General features: G+C 45.4%; 1 protein-coding gene across 9 annotated transcripts in view; it reads left to right on the top strand.

Annotated features, from left to right (window-relative positions):
* AFF3 (ALF transcription elongation factor 3) overlaps positions 1 to 17,668 on the top strand; it is a 565,725-nt gene that overhangs the window by 534,031 nt on the left and 14,026 nt on the right. For 8 of the 9 annotated variants that reach the window (XM_079110973.1, XM_079110972.1, XM_079110971.1 and 5 more), the window contains 2 exons: positions 9,176 to 9,239; positions 13,273 to 13,409. In XM_079110973.1, coding sequence (XP_078967099.1) covers positions 9,176 to 9,239; positions 13,273 to 13,409 — 201 coding nt within the window. Of the gene's footprint in view, positions 1 to 9,175; positions 9,240 to 13,272; positions 13,410 to 14,560; positions 15,754 to 17,668 lie in introns of those variants that run through there. The other variant, XM_079110978.1, reaches the window with a different exon arrangement.

Genomic DNA, 17,668 nt, shown 5'->3' with positions numbered 1-17,668 from the left:
AAAGAACATCCTAGAACCAGGCACAGTGTTGCTCACCTGTAATCCCAGCGACTCGGGAGGCTGAGGCAGGAGGATTGCAAGTTCAAAGCCAGCCTCAGCAAAAGCGAGGCTGTAAGCAACTCAGTGACACCCTGTCTCTAAATAAAAGACAGAATATGGCTGGGGGTGTGGCTCAGTGGTTGAGTGCCTCTGAGTTCCATCCCAGATACAAAAAAAAAAAAAAAAAAAAAAAAAAAATCCTAGAATGCTGGCGGGAGGCTGAAGATGCCAGGTGAGGTGATGCTAGAGGTTGTTTAGGCTCTTAGGGAAGGCTGGTTGTCAAGGACAAGCCTGGAAGGTAGAAGACAGGGTTCAAGACTGACTCCCTCCTCAGCTGTAGTGGTCAGCTGGAGCATGGGATGCGTGTCCATATTGGGCAGGAAGTTAGGCCCTGGGGTGCAGCAGCCTAGATGGGAGCGGCTGCCCTCTGGCCTGCAGAGGCTGAGTCCAGCTGCCTACGCCCACCGCAAGTCAGGAAGCAGGACGGTTTTAGGTCTCTGGGTCCCAATGTCCTTAGAAAAATGTAATGGTAGTGGCAACTGCCACATCTCCCTTAGGGGACCCCTAAGGACCAGCTAGGTGACAGCTCAGGGGGTGTCACCTGGGGAAGTCCAGCATGCATAGGAGGGAGTCTGTCCCGCCTCACCTTCTGTCTCCTTCGCCATCCGCAAGCCTCCCCCAGAGGGTGGATTTCCCTGAGAAATGTGAACAGAACACTGAGTCTTATAGTCTTCAGGTATCACGGGGACTTTGCTAAGCTAATTAGGGTACAGAATTGTGGTATTGAAAACCAAATTCACTTTTTTTTTCTTTGTTTCGCTTAACGAACACATTCCAAGATAACTCAGTTTCAGAAGTTTCGGGGTGTCCCAGGAGGCCCAGGGTGCTGCAGCTGCGCCCCAGTCCCCACACACGCCATCCTGGGGGCACGCACCACCTCCCTTCCCTTCGTCTCCCTTGCTAAGCAGTGCAGGAGGTGGTAATTAATCCCCAGGGAGGGCGTGGAATGGAAGTACATAAATGGAGTGTTTCATCTGCACTTATCATCCAAGTTTGGTAGTATAAATTGTTCAATTGTTAGAATGCTATTTAAGGGCAACATGGAAATTAGCATTTGGAAGTTATAACCTAACAACGTGATCAAACATAAGCAGCATTAGGCACTGACTGAGGGGCTCAAAACACCAAACATGGATAGGCCGAGGCAGGCTCGGGAGGCTGAGGCAGGAGGATGACGAGTTCAAAGTCAGCCTCCATAACTTAGTGAGGCCCTGAACAACTTAACAAGACCCTGTCTCTAAATAAAATAAAAGGGCTTGGGGATGTGGCTCAGTGGTTGACTGCCCCTCAGTTCAATCCCTGGTACCAAAACAAAAAACAAAAAAAACACCAAACACTTCCCGGGGGTGGGGGGGGGGGGGGCTTTTAAAAAAACAAACATTTATGGAAAGATAGATGCAAGGAATTTCCCAATATATGGACTGGAAAACTAAATCAGAAATTCCAGTGACTAAATGGTTGTACTCCAATCTGCAGTTTCTTGGACTCTTTAGAAGAAGAAATGTTTCCAGTCTGCCAGGGTCCAGACTGATTTAATTCTGTCACTATATCAATGAAGAGGTCGTCGTCATTTGCTCTGCACATTAGCAATATGTAGTTTTTCTGGCTAGTGACTATAGGGAAATGGTCTCTCCTTCGGTGGATATAGAGGCACTAGAATCGAAAAGTGTTCTCCCACATCCATCACCAGGAGAGAGGTGTCTTGTGCCAATTGCCATGTGTCCCAACGGATTTGAAATCCATGACAGTGAAATGCACCTCAAATAGCCACTCAGGTACTGAACTCAGAAAGTTGTGGGAAGATTCTTCAAGTTTAAGAAGCAGAAATATCACCTGGTGTAAATAAGTGTCCCTCAAGAGACCAGAGTCACCTGAAATGGTGTAAAATGTCTCCCAGGTTCGATTGGTGGGTACTGAGCCCCTGCTAAGAGCCAGGGACTGGGTGGGAACTGGAGCCTGATGCTGATTAACTCCCAGTACTGTGGGGAAGAAGGGGCCACATGGGGGACATGGGGGGCCCTCCCTACTTCTCCCATCCTCCTCCTCCCCTCCCCTTCCTGCCTCCCCCCTTCCATCCCTCCTGTTCCCCTTGCCCTTTCTTTTCCTTCCTCCTGGTCCTCCCTCACTCCTCCTCTCCCCTCCCCCACTCCTCCTACCCTCCCCCTCCCCCACTCCTCCCCATCCCCCTCTTCTTTCCCCTCTTCCTCCTGCTCCCCTTCCTCCCCCACTCCTCCCCATCCCCCTCTTCTTTCCCCTCTTCCTCCTGCTCCCCTCTCTCCTCTCCCTCCCCCACCCCTCCTTCCTCCCCCACTCCTCCCCATCCCCCTCTTCTTTCCCCTCTTCCTTCTGCTCCTCTCCCTCCCCCACTCCTCCCCATCCCCCACTTCTCCCCATCCCCCTCTTCTTTCCCCTCTTCCTCTCCCCCATCCCCCACTCCTCCCTCCTCCCCCACTCCTCCCCATCCCCCTCTTCTTTCACCTCTTCCTCCTGCTCCCCCTCCCTCTTTCTTGTGCCAACTTCCCACCCCAGGAGCCTCACTGTCAGGGAGGTCCCGGTTCCTGTCACTCTCCTTGGCCTGCCTTCCCCGAGGGTGTCCATGAGTAGTGAAATGACCGAAGAGAAGCCACCAGTGGACAGGATGCCTAGCGCCAGAGTCATTCAGAGTTGATGGAACTCCAGTTATGGTGATCCAGAAAGTAACAGATGCCACACTGTCGTTTAGTTTTTGAAGCCACATCATATAGCATTTAAAAAAAAAAAAAAAAAAAAAAGCAAACTCGCTTTTCCTAATATAAATACTAGTTAATGGTTGAATAAACATGCGATTCAGACAGCAGCTGAATCCAGCGGGCCGTGAGTAACAAGTATTGAACGAATGCAGCTGAATTATAAATAACCTTCCCAGAGGGAATGTCTGGGTTTTTTTCCCTTCTTTTCCATGAACCTACATGCAGGTAAATTTAAATTCATAGGCTCCAAGCCCCTTTTCCCATGCCACTTACCAATTAAACAGGCCAACAGTTTGTGCCTTTGGGATGCAGACAGAACCAAAGGGAATACACTTGTTTTTAAAACGGGATCCAGGTCAGCCTTGTTCTGGTAAGTCGCAGCCTCAGGTTGGTGGCAGCGTGACTACACCTCCTCCCCCGACATTAGGCAAATGCATGAGATTCACCACTCCACAGCCACAGTACTGAAATGACACTGAAGTGATCCCCGAACTTTTGTTTAAAATAAAAAAATGTTTAAGGATTTGTATCAATGAGTGGACAGCTCTTGATTCAACATGAGGCCGGGACTCTGGCCCTTATTAACACAAAGCCATGAGCTATAAATCACTCGCTGTCCATAATTAGTGACTGGGGAGTTCTTGGCGGGGGGAAAATTGAGAGAGAACAACTGGGTCATGAAGGCTCGGTCCAGAAGTCCTGAATTCATGGAACTAAACGGTGAGGTTCTTGGCTGGGAGAACTAGCGCCTGCTTCGTGCCTGCCATATTGCTACCAGGAGCCCGCAAACCCAAGGCTAGAGCCACCGCTGCTCCTGAAGGATGTGCAGTCTCTTGCCCATCTTTCACATGGAAGAGTCAGTCACGACCAGCACAGTCAGCCAAACCAACAAATGTCCCATCTGTCCCCAAGGTGCCGATAACAGAGCCCAGCTCCCTAACCCCCCTACCCCCAGCGCTGAGAAAAGACTCCCTGGCCACACAAGAGGCTGAAGGCCATGGGCATGTGAAATGAGACTGAGAGGAAGGAACAGGGACTTGACATTTGTAATGTAATTATGCACAGCAGTCTCAGGGCTAAAAGGATTTTAATTTTATAGAGGATGGGAGGATTCCCGAAGGTAAAAGGTCGGATCTCTTGAAGCATGATTTAATCAAAGGAAACCAATTGAAATCCTTGGGTAGGTGGTATTACAGCCTGGCAGGGTCCCCCCCAGGGGACTTACCAGGGCATTGCTGTCCTGAGGTTCTATCCTTCCCAAGACTTCAGAACCGCACCCTGCCTTTTTATTTTCCTGCTAAGCCTTAGTACCAGTCTTTACTGTTCGTGCGTAATTGTTTCCATCATGAAATCCCTCTTTCAAGGTCAATTCCTCATTTCGTTCTAACCGAAACAAAAGGCAGGTGGGGGAAACAAGGACATTCAGATCTCTCTGATTGAAAGCTGAGCTCTTTGAACACTTTTAAGATGTGGTAAAATTATTTATTTTAAATTTCACACCCAGAGAAGAATGACAATGAGATCGATAATTCTCCATTTCAGCAGAAAGTTCTTTTTGGTTGAATGACAGACTCGCCCTTGCTTAGCCTCCTGGAAGGGGCACACTACCTCCTGTGCATGGCGCGAGGATAGGGCCTCTAAGAAACAGATTATGCTCCTGCTTCTGAGAAGCCAGGTCCCAGGGACACTGGGGGCCCGGACAACATCAAGGTAGAAACACCAGCTGAGCTAGAATCCTTGCTGACTAAACACAGTCTGCCTGCATCCGTGGGGAAGTGCCCAGAAAGCCAGCCTGGCTCCTCAGGATCCTGACGCCACAGTCCCACCAGCAGTGATGACTTGGGCCTGGGGGCGTGACTCAGCGGTGGAGCGCCTGCCTAGGAGGCCCTGGAGGCACTCCCCAGCGCAGGAAAATAATAATATAATACAGTGATCACTGTAAAATAATAAAATAATATAGTGGTCACTGAGTTCATCGAAAACAGCTGCTTAACTTCTTACGCTTCCTCCCTCTTGGAGAAAGCACCTCCAAGCTTGGGACACAGGAACCCCTCTGGGGCTTATCAAGTGACAAGCTGAAATACCAGATGTCGGATGATGAATTCATTTGGTATGCCACTGCCCCTTTGTCTGGTTTGGATTTCAGTCTCCCTAAGAAATCTGTCCAGATCTCTGCCACGCAGAGAAACCTGTGAGTTCAAACACACTGAGCTCTCGTCTCTGCCAGCACGCACAGAACCGGCTGGCTCTAACGAGCACGGCCTCACAGAGGTAGGCATTGCCGAATCGAGTGTGCCAGCCTCTCCATGGGAGACCATTCAGCTCGCTCTCAGCCAGAAAGCAAAAAAAAAAAAAAAAAAAAAAGTCAGGGGTGCTCATGTTAAGTTGCCGCTCAGATCCAAGGCCATGTGTTTAGTTGGGGGTAGAGGGAGGGTGAGGAGAGAAGAAGAGAAGAAAACGGCCTCTTTGGATCAAGTACTAAGGTCACTTTTGTCCCAGAGGGCTCTTGGCGACAAAACACAAGTGGCTTCACTTGGCTTTCACATCACTCGGGCCCCGGGGCTGCAGAGTGCAAGATTCACAGTGACGTTGGTGATGCTTAATTAAACTCTTATGAGGTTTGCTCTTGTATCATCATGAAAGACCGTCACTGCGAGAAACAATGTGAAGAATGTTGTTACATAAATTTCCTTAAAAAAAAAAAAAACTCTTAGGTTTTTTTGCATAAAAAATTAGAAGATTGGATGAAAAATCTGCCTGAACACTGAGATGATTACGGTTAGTGCCTGTGCTATGTCCTGGTCTGTGACTGGCACATGGTGGTGTTGATTTTACCTTCCCTGTTGACTGATGTGTTGCTGTGGATAGTGATGGCTTCATGGGGGCATGCATCCACCACTGTCTGGACAGCTTGGGTGATGTCCCATTGGTCCAGAGACTTTGTAATGGCCTGATCTAGGAGCATGGCACTAGAATCGCATGGAAGAAGGAAATGGACAACCATCAGGCAATCTTCTGTGAGTCAGTATAGTGAGCCCGCCATTAGATGCAAAATGAGAATTCTAACAAATGTGTTTGTAAACGGCCCCCAGATGGTATCTTTCCTTTCAGCAAGTCAGGTTACTATTGTAATTACCCAGATAAAGTCAGAAAATTAGATGTGTTACTTATCCACATGCACTATTGAGAGTTTGTGACTCAGCCTCCATATCAGGTTTTTTAAAAATGCATTCACGTGCTGCAGATAAAAACAGTATTGATTAAAGAACCCATATTAAGGATTATAAGCCACTGCCATCTATAAAGGGAACTTAGAAGGCTCAGGGAAACTAAGACGCCCTAGTTTATTGCCAAGAAGATCTTTCCTGAAAACGAAATGCATTTGAAATGACGATCTGTTCGTGACAAGGTCTACAAAACAGGGCACGAAGAAAATGACCAAACTTATATACTAGAGTGTAGAGCAGATAATGATGTGGAGAATTTCCAGTTGCCATGGAGACGCTCTCTGGCTCATTGGCTGTGATGCTGTACCCCATCAGAAGGCACCACTCTTTCCTCAGCTCAGAGCAAAGTCCAGGCTATTCAGGGAGGACTTGTTCATCCTCTGTCATGTGCCTGAAAGCACAGGGTGGGGAAGACTGCAGAGGTCCACAGCCTGGTCCCTGCTGACAGTGTACCAGCCACCAAGTTGAACACATGCAATGACTGTAGCTCCGTGGAGCTTAGGAGGCCATTATATACCCAGAAGTGTAGTACAAACACAAAGCACTGTATGAGACCAGAAAAGACGGAGATGAGCTTGGACCAGAGCAACCAGGAAGCAGAAGAACTGAAGGGCAGTCACTTTTGGCTCATAGTAGGTCCTTGGTGCAGACTCAGTTAGTGAGCAGGGAACACCATAGTCCAGGCAGCAGGGAGATAAGCAAAGCTTTTGAGACAGGGATAACAAGTTATCAAGACAGTGGGGAAACCAGCCCAGACTTTGGCCAAGGCTGAATAAGCGATGTGGTTAAGGACGGTTATTAGGTACCTGAACTGAGATTTGGCCTCGGAGGCCCTGGAGATTGAGTCCAGGTCTGTGAGCAGGATGATGATGTAATGAAGACTTTGTGTTACCAACATTGGTCAAGGGGTGAAACTCAAGTTAAATTGCAGGCGAGTCTGTCTGGAGTCTCAGCAACCAGGGAGGCCAAGAAAGCCTGGACTTGGGTGGAGAAGGTGGTCGTGAGAGAAGAGAGGAATGCTTACAGGGAAGCAGTCCAAGCATTTGGCAACAAGGGGGAAATGGGTGAGAATACGGGAACTCTTCTCCCAAACAACAGGCTTTGGGACCCCACGTGAAGCTCAGGAGTCAGATCTGGTCTTGACCTAGAGGTGGGGTCTGGTCTTCCACGTCAGGAGATGAAGCCAAAGGACAAACAAAAACTGAATACAGGATCCGAGGGCAGTGAAACTGCTCTTTATGAGAATGTAATGGTAGAGGCACATTGTTATACATTTGTCCAAACCCACGGGATCTACAGCACCAACGCTAAACCCTAACCTAGGGACTCTGGATAATGATTGCCAGTGTTGGTTCGTGGATTGTAGCACGGGTGCCACTCTAGTTTGGGATGCTGACGGTGGAGGAGGCTGTGGCTCTGTGGGGCAGAGGGCAGAGGAGAACTCTCCGTACTTTCTGCTCAGTTTTGCTAAAACTGCTCTAAAAAATAAAGTTTATTTAAAAACAGAAGCAAACAAGCAGTAACAACAACAAAATAAATTGCCAATGTTGTTTTCAAAAACCATATAATCCATATGTAGACAAGGGTCAATATGTGGCCAAAGAAGGAAAAACCACCCTGTTAAAGCAACTCAAAAGCTATTAGAACAGAAGAAGTATGAGGGCGTGGATGTAACGAGAAGGCAGAGCTGACCAGAGCGGGACCTTCCTATGAAGGAAGCCTCTACTCACCCACCAAGGGGAGATCCATCAAAATGAATGGCAGCTGTCAGGCCTGCACGGGGACAAGAGCAGTGAAGGAACCATGAGCCAAGGACAGGATTAGGAAATTCTGCAACTATATTGCCACTTCTTGTTTGTGAGATGCCAACACATCAGTTCCACAATATTGATGATATTTTATAGAGAAATAAGACATAGAAAACCAAGTCCTTTTCTTGCTTCAGTGATTTTTTTTACCCAAAGCATTATATGCTATGATTCTGATGTGTCTGAATCAATGTTCATTGTCATAGTATACATTGTGTTTCTAAGTGTTTTGACCTCTTTGAATAAAGGGATGCTCTGGCTTCCTAATATCTCAGTAGGGCAAAAGACCCATTATAATCTGAAACAAGACAATTCAAAATAAGTATATCACAGTAGGTTAACCAGTCCAGGAGTAGCAGCTCTTCTTACATCATATACCTCCCATTCCGGGAGTCCTGGCTTAGATTGCATCTTCAGGAATAGGTTAGGTTTATTGATTACATGAACACCCATAATATAATAAAGTTTATGATGATGGAGACTAAAGGATATAAGTTTTATTTTTAAAAATCTGTCAGACAAGCATTTAAAGGTACTCCCTGACAAGTGCTTTAGTGTAACTGGGGATTGGTTGTGCCACGCTCCAATCAGTCTCAGGATGAATTACCTTTGTCTCCCAGAAGAATCAGTGCTGACCAGGGTTATTGCTTTAATAATGCACATTCTGCTCTTAATGTTTACCAGCTAGCTAATCAGGGCTCCAGAGAATACATGCCATGTTTGCATTATTACAAGGTAGACATCATTTTACAATTAACTTCAACAACTGGAATGTAATCATATAGCATTACATTTTTTTCATTTTCACTGCCAGGCTTTAAAATAATTAAATATATACACATATAACTCCAGGTAGCATTTATGCATATAAATGATCCTTATATTCATAAGGATACACAAATATTCTACTCATATGTATCCATGCAATTATTCTGAGGTATATTTACGACCTTTAAGTTAAAAGGGATTGTTCTATTGTGACTATTACATGAAATAAGATTTTTCACTTTTTTCTTAACCATACAATAAAAAATCTGAATCACAAATTAGACACTGGGGGACCATACTAAAGCCACTGTAAATGTCGACTCTCTGCACATATTGAGTAGGTTCTGAATTGCTAACTTAAGAGAAAAATAATCACAGTGTTTTACATACAGGCAGTAATTTGGAAGTGTAAAAAAAAAGTACTTGGTTCCACATTAAGCAGAGTTTTTAAATTGTGCTTTATGTTTGAGCAAAAGAAAAGAATATTTTCAAAAGATCTTGCACTTAAGCAATAATGACGTCTTATATCATTCTCCCCTTGTAGGCCTCGCAGTGCAGATTATTTTATGCAAGAAGCTAAACGGATGAAGCATAAAGCAGATGCAATGGTGAGACCCTTTTCTTTTCAGATACAGTCCTCCAAATTACATTTGTACTGCAGCTTCATCATTGGGGCAATATAGCTGGGTAATTATAAAATCTATTACAAGGATGGCTGGGCCTGCTAAATGGAGAAATGTTTATATAATCAAGTGCTCATGGCCCAATAAATTATGACTTCAACCAATAATGTCTAACTGGGAGAAAGCCCTGGATAAGTGAAGATTTCAATTGAATCCTAAGGCTTGAATAGTAACTAGAGCCAATAGAGTCAGTGGGTGGTGGTATTTTTTTCCTTCAAAAAAAAAAAAATTCCAGATTTGCATTTTCCTCTCTTGTTAGCTTGGTCAACGCTTGACTTGGTCCCAGGATCAAATTTCTTTTCAGAAAGACTCATGTTCTTCATGTGCATCTGCTACAGCGCATGCTTCCCCTGAACTGTAGAATGCGGAAACTATTGTGTGCCCATAAAACCCTAAAATAGCCATGATTTGATGTTTTCAAAGAATGACTTTCCTTGCTTGAATAATCTTCTATTTTGGAAAGCTTGAAGCTTTCAGGCAAGAAATAGAAAACTTCCGTTGTTGTTGTTGTTTTTAAGAGAGTGTAGGGTCGTTCCATCTTAAGTACTCATCCGAAAGAACCCCTTCCTGCCTAGTAATTCCAGTTTTATTCCCCTCCAGTGCTCATCACTGACATCAGTCAGGGTGCTGGAGATGAAAAAGCCATTTTTAAATGATTTTTCAGAATATTATTCCAGTGTTGAAGGAATTTGAACTATAACAGTCCCTCTCTCCCAGGGCTACCAAGGTCACCCACCAAACATTTTTTTTTTTGTATGAGGTCCACTGCCAAGGTAAACTGGTGAACAGAGAAAATGTCCACTGAGTGTCACAAAATAGAGAAGAGAGGTGGAAGGACAGTTCTTGCCCACAGAGTTCCACAATCCGATAGAGAGTTCCAGTCTTATAAAGAAGCTGATCCATGGCCACTGTTGGAAAGGCACCTCAGACTTTTAAGCAGAATGTTTTAGTCAGCTTTTTTCGCTACTGTGACTAAAAGACCTGACAAAAACATTTTAAGGAGCCCCTTATTTAGGGGCTCACCGTTTCAGAGGACTCAGTCCATAGACAGCTGGCTCCATTCCTTGGGGCTCAAGGTGAGGCAGAACATCATAGTGGAGAGTGTGGCAGAGGGAAGCAGCAGCTCACATGATGATTGGGAGCAGAGAGAGAGAGAGAGGAGAGAGAGAGAGACACACACACACACAGAAACACTACACTCACCAGATACAAATATATACCTCAAGGGACCCACCTCCTCCAGCCACACCCTACCTGCCTTCAGTTACCTTCAGTTAATCTCATCAGGGAGATTAATTCACTGATTGGGTTAAGGTTCTCCTAACCTAATCATTTGACCTCTGAACATTCTTGTTTTTTTGTTTTGTTTTTTTAAAATCATTTAGTCACAATTAATTGAAACTAGAAAATATGGGCTCCAAACTTTTTTCAAAAGATTGTTTGTAAGAAACCTCAGCAGTCATGCTGTGAAACAAGTTTTACCAGACTTATTAGCCATACTCTTTTTTTATTTGTTCTAATTAGTTATTCGTGACAGTAGAATGCATTTTGACAGATCCATACATAAATGGAGCATGACTTCTCATTTGTTTGGCTGCACATGATGTAGGGTTACACAGGTCATATAATCATATACACACACAGGGTAATAATGTCCAATTCATTCTACTATTATTCCGATTCCCGAATGCCCCCTCCCTTCACTCCCCTCTATATTGTCCAAAATCCTTCTGTTCTCCCCGCTCCCTTATTGTGAATCAGCATCCACACATCAGAGAGAACATCCAGCCTTTGGTTCTTTGGGACTGGCTATTTTCACTTAGCACGATGTTCTCCAGTTCCAACCTCTGAACCATCTTGCATTGTCTGACACACGAGCTCTTGGGGGCACTTCACATCCAAACTGTAACACAGAATGAGATCTTCTGCCTGTGTCCATCATCCAGGGTCACTGGCCTTGCCCATTCATTGTCGTCTTGCTCACCCTACCTTTCTTATCAACTGTTTCCCAAGTAGCACTGCCCCAGCCAGGCCTGTCCCCTGCCAGCCTCTGAGCACACCTGTTCATGCCAGCCAGAGGGCACCTACCCCTGCAGAGCTTCCCACTCTCTCTCTCTCTCTCTCTCACACACACACACACACACACACACACGAGCTCTCAGCACCCTCCCCATGACCAGGCAAACCACACTGTTTCCTCCCTGAAGTACCCCCGCCTCTCCACAGCCCCATCACGCTCCCCTCCCGTCCAGCTCTTTGGTAAGGGACTCCTGCTTATGCATTTTGTCGTTTTATCATCAACTGCTCTGCACATGGAACTAGTTTGTGGGGGCACGTTTCCTCTGTCCAGCTGTACCGTGTGTCCCTGGAAGGAGCTTTGTGCATCAAGTGCTCATACAGCTGAGCACTGTAGAGGACACTTACTGAAGGAAATTATTCCTTTCTCTGAGGCACTGCCAAAAACAATGTTGCCTCTTTGTTTTTTTTTATAAGCTGTCTAAAATTTTGATTTGCTAATGAGAAGCCATTTTGCAATATTGTTCTGTTTTCTAAAATATCAATTCTAGGGAGGTTTTTTTTTATTTTTGTGGCAAGACTCAGAATAATATTTAGAGCATATGTGTCATTCTTTGAATATTGGGGAGATGTTGTTATCCAAAGTACGAATATGCAATTATCTTCAGAGAACAGCAATATGCGGAACCAGGAGCTCGATGTGTAGGTTTAATTTATGAGAACTTAAGAATGTAAAGCTGATGTGGGGAAAGATTGACATAAATTTAAATGACTACAGATAATCCAGAAAACATCTTTAGTGTTGATTTTCATCTTCATGTCCCGTTTTGGTGAAGCTGAAATGGTGCCATGGATTTTAGCTCTTCTCTTTTCCCTTCATCTCACTTTTAAATGAGGTCCTCATCATTAATGAAGAGCACATGAGAAGAGGAAGAGATGTAAATATTACAAATAACCTAAAAGATAATAACCAGTGCTTTGAGCTGAGCTGTCCAAGTTACAGTGTGCAAAAAGAAAGTGTAGTTCAAAGCTGGGCAGGAGGGCACACACCTGTAATCCCAGCACCTCAGGAGGCTGAGACAGGAGGATCATAAGTCTGAGGCCAGCATCAGCAAGTTAGTGAGACTTTGTGTCAAAATAAAAAATAAAAAGGACTGGGAATGTAGCTCAGTAATAAAGTGCCCTGGATTAAATCCTCGGGAGACAGGAAGGAAGGGAGGGAGGCAGAGAAGGAGATTCATCCCCCCCCCCCAAAAAAAAAAGAAAGTATGAAAACTCTTGGAACCAGACCCATCAACTTTGATGCATATTCAGCATAGCGTGGTGGAATAAGGAGTGAAGTTGCCAACCCATCGGAAAGAGAAAGACAGCGATCAGAGCAGCCTTGAAGTCCTGAGCCATGTTGATTGACAGCTGTCCCATGTTACATGTAACCACTCACCCAGTTACCCCAAACTGGTGGCAATTTGAGAAAACAACTAGAGAAGTAGTACAGTAATCTTTTCCTTAGTTGAGGGGGATACATTCCAAGACCCCCAGTGGGTGCCTGAAACCACAGATAATACCAAAATGTATATGTACTTCTTTTTCCTATACCTTCACCCTGTGATAAAGTTTAACTTATAAATCAGGCACAGTAAGAGATTAACTAATAACAAAATAGAATAATAGACAATGATAAAAAAAATGTTCAATAGAATGTCCACTTCTGGAATTTTCCATTTACTGTTTTGGGGTTATGGTTGACCATGAAAAACTGAAACCCTGAAAAGCACCATCGTGAACAAAAGGGGCCCAGTGTCGCCTGCTTCTTTCTTCTCCCGGCTCCATGCACAGAATTTTGAGACTCACAAGGTGAGTTTCTCAAAGCGCATGAACCATAGGGCATAATGCCAGTGTAGACACTGTCGTTAAGGTTGGCACTGTCTCTTCTGTTGCTCAGGTGGAGAAGTTCGGAAAGGCTCTGAACTATGCCGAGGCGGCCTTGTCGTTCATCGAGTGTGGAAACGCGATGGAGCGAGGCCCGATGGAGTCCAAGTCTCCTTACACCATGTACTCAGAAACAGTGGAGCTCATCAGGTCAGCCGTGGTTTCCTGCTGGGGGAGGGGCGCGAGGGAGAACCGGGGTACCCAGCAAAGAGTGTCTGCTATACCCTCAGTCCCCGTAACCCCCGGCTGCGAGGAAGCTGAGCCTGAGTGTGCCATGACCCACCGGCTGCCCCCGGCCAGTTTTGAACTTTGGCTGGTTTTGAACTTCACCTCTAAGCTGCTTTGAACAAAAGGAATCTGGTTCAGAAAACAAATAAGCAACAACAACAAAAATAACCCGATTTAAAAGTGAGTGATATATTGATCTTAAGTGGATATTTCTCAAAAGACGACCTACAAATGGCCAAAGGTATGTGAAGAAATGCTCAACATCGCTCATCAGCAGGTATATGCAAATCAAAAGCACGATAAATATCAGCTCACTCCGGACAAAAAGGCTGTTACCCAAAAGATGAGAGATAGCAGTGCTGTCAAGGGTGTGGAGAAAAGAGAACCCTTGTGCAGTGTTGGTGGGAATGCAAATTAGTACATTCATGGTGGAAAAAACAGTCTGGAGGCCCCTCAGAAAAGCAAAACTCCACCTACCGAATGAGCCAGCAATCCCACCCCAGGGATACATCCAGGAAGTGGTCAGGACCTCTGCCCTCCTGTGCTCCCCACAAGACCATTCACAACAGCCCAGACATGGTAGCCACCTCCACATCCATCCTCTGGATGGATGAAGGAACGGTGATACACATACACAAAAGGATACTGTTCACCTTTGTGACCACCTGGGTGGAATCAGGGGACATTACATAAAGTGAAATAAGCCAGGCACAGGAAGACAGGCACACACTGCTCTCGCTCATGAGGAAGCTAAAAAAAGATGACCATCAAAGTTTAGGGTAGAAAGGAGTAGACCAGAGGCTGGGAGAACAGAGGGAGGCAGCATAGCAGCAGGGGAAGGAGAGTATCTGGTCAGGTTAGTGGACACTAGTCCCCCTTATCCTCAGCGGGTACTGCCAGGATCCAGCAGATGCCTGAAGCCACCCACAGTACCAAACCCTATGTATACTGTGTATTTTTGCTATACATACGTAGCTTCAGTAAAGTTTACTTTAGATATTAGGCATAGTGAGAGGATAGCAATAATAAAACAGAACAACTATAGTAATGTTATATGTATCTGTTGTCTCTAGAAATAGTCAAAATGAGTATTAATATTCGGGAACTGCGGTTGACTATAGGCAGCTGACACCTTGGGTGAGGGGGTCATCTAAAACTTCACTGCCTCAGGAAATGATCCAGGAGTATGTACCGCAAGGAAAGAAAATTCGGGGGAATTCTATGGAAGGAGAAGCCATCCTGTGAGTCTGTCGTGGATGGTGCTCATGCCGTGCTGGTCTGAATCCTGAACACAAGCCTCATCCCCCAACCTGGGTGAAGACACATGGAGCAGGGTGCCTGACGGTCACCTGAGCATCTAGGGGGAGACACTTTTCTTCCATGGTAGTGACCTGAAAAGGCACGTCCTTAACATCTCTCAAACGAGCCATCAAGGAAATTTAACCCATTAACCCTCTGAGAACCTTCATAATATGGATTTATGTGTTTAGCCCATCTGACCACACAGGTTAAGGCCTAATGCCCATTGTGTGAAATAACTCTTCCTAGCACTTGCTTTAAGAGGCTTTTCTGATTTTGAGATTCTGTGTAGCCACAGCTGAGTTGTTTTTCACCATGCCCCACCATTCTGCATGGGAGATTTCCAGTCACCTGAGGTCAGAGTCTCTGGCCCACATTGGCTCAAAGCGGCTGCGTGATTTTTTTCACCGCTCCCTGTTGGTCAGTACACACCGGGGGTGCAGGTGTGCCATGCCTTATGAGCCCTCTGATGCGGTAGCCTTGCACAGGTAGAGGGCACGGTCCATCTTCCAGGTAGTTCAAGATGACTAGAAGCCCTTAACCTCCCCAGAAAACTGAGACAAAAGGCATTTTCCTAACCTGGGTTAGAAAGTAGTATTAATTACAGCAGGATGACTACAGTGAACACTAAGGTATCATGTTTCAAAATAGCTAAAGGAAAGGTTTTAGAATACTCTCACTTCAGAGAAATAAACGCATGAGGTGATGATATGCATGCATGTACCAATACCTAACAACAAATTCCATAATTATGTATAACTATAATACATCAATTAAAAAATGGGAAAAAAGAAAACTATACATTAATGGATTGTTTAAAAAAAAAAAAATTCCAATCAATTTGCCACTTAAATCTGCACCTTGTCCACCAAAACTGACATTCTTTTCTCCCACTGAGAGACACTGGGGGGCCAGGAGCTCTGGCAGATGTAGCTCAGCACAGTGAGAGAATTCCTTCCTTCACCACGGGACCACCTCAGGAAGCTTCACCAGGGACCAGTTGAAGCCCTGGCGGCACCAGGTCACCAGGGCAGACCAATATAGTACCAGGAAGGCTCAAAAAACTAAATTATAATTGGACCAAGGCCTCAAAAGTAACCCAGGGCTTGCCTGCTAAACCTCAACAGGACAACTGCTAAAATGAGAGATTTAAATAGGACCCAGAATCTCCTAACATAATAGCCAAATGTCCAGGATACAATAGAAACTCACTTGTCCTACCAAGGACCAAGAGAATCCTGACTGAAAAGAAAACAGATCAGGTGATATCCAGACCACGATGAATCAGACGTTGGAATTATCTGACAAGAATTTCAAAGCAGTCATCCTGAAAATTCTCCAATAAACAATCACATTTTTCTTGCAACACACAAAAAGTAGAAAATCGTGTCAAAAAAGTTATTTAAAAAGAACCAAATAGAAACTATAGAACTGAAAAATAGATTATAGAAAACAATTACTGGATGGGCTCAATCATAGAGGGGAGATGACAGGGGATACAATCAGTGACCTCAAGTACAGAAAGTGGAATCTGCCCAATCTGAGCAAGAGAGGAATAGACGAGGGAAAAAAATAAAATAAAATAAGGTGAACGAGCCTCAAGCATTGTCTTAGTCTAATTTCTGCAAAATGAATAAATGACAAATGATAGAAGTTCATTTGGTTCGTGGCTCCGGAGGCCGAGAAGCTCAGGTGCTGGCGTCCCGTGTGGGCCTTTGCGCTGCCTCATCACATGGTGGAAGGACAAGGAGCTCGCGGGAAACAGGAAGGCGCTCTGAATGCCTCCTTTTTATCAGGACCCACTCCCTCGGTGACTAACTCACCCACGATTGATCCAAGAGAGGGGGCTCTGCCACGTGAGGTCCCACCTCTGAATACTGCTAACTTTGGGAATTAAATTTCCAGCACATGACTTTCATGGGGCACCTTTAAACCAAGTAAGACCAATAACAGGAGCTCCAACGTGTGCATGGCTGGAGTCCCAGAGGGAGAGGAGAGAGCGGGACTGAGGGCCCTTGAAGAGGTGATGGCTGGGAGTTACACGACTGTCAAAAGACAGCAACCTGCAGATGCAAGAAGCCAAGGAAAACCCGACCAGGATGAACCTACAGAAACACATGCCAAGACACGTGGTAATTCTGTTCCTGAAAACCAAAGACCAGGAGAGAAGCAGCGCGTCAGCTGTGGGGAAACACCCTCTCGACCAACAGCCGACGTCTCATCTGAAATCATGGCGGCAGAAGGAAGTGGCATGACATTTCTCAAGTGTGGAAAAAAGGAACGAAATATCAAGCTGTGGATTCTAGATTTAGTGGAATATTCTTCAGGAATGGAGGGAAATAAAGATATTGTCAGACTCAGGACAACAAAAGTGTTTGTCTCTGACGGGCCCCCTTAGCGATTGACTGAAGGAGCTTTCTCAACAGAAGGGAAACAACAGAAGGAGGAACCGGGGGGCCTCAGGGAAGGAGCAAAGAACAGAAACAGACACATACAGTAAGCTGTCCTCCTTTTATAGGTCATGTTTGGTGATTGAAACAAAAAGCATGCCCCCATCTGATACTCAGGGTGATTGTTTGGAAGCAGGGAAGGTAAGAACTTCCACACATCACTCAAGGTGGTAGAACGTTGACACGGTGACTTCTGTCCAGTCGTGCCTGTGTACTGTGATTCCCAGAGCAGCCACTTCGAATTCTCTGTAGACCCACACAGGAAACTACATACACACACGCTGAGGAGATGGTGTGACCAAAAGGTACTGCTTCCTCAGCCGTTCACAGCCAGCCAGCCTCCTCTGCCAGGAGCTTTGCAGAACTGTCTGGGTTAATCCCTACAACACGGCTGTGTGATCACGGTATTAGCTCTGTTTCATAGGTAGGGAA

The sequence above is a fragment of the Sciurus vulgaris genome (assembly GCF_902686455.1).
Source record: "Sciurus vulgaris genome assembly, chromosome: 14".
Taxonomy (NCBI): domain Eukaryota; kingdom Metazoa; phylum Chordata; class Mammalia; order Rodentia; family Sciuridae; genus Sciurus; species Sciurus vulgaris.
The sequence above is the reverse complement of the archived record's forward strand: the minus strand, read 5'-3'. Positions and strand labels throughout refer to the sequence as shown.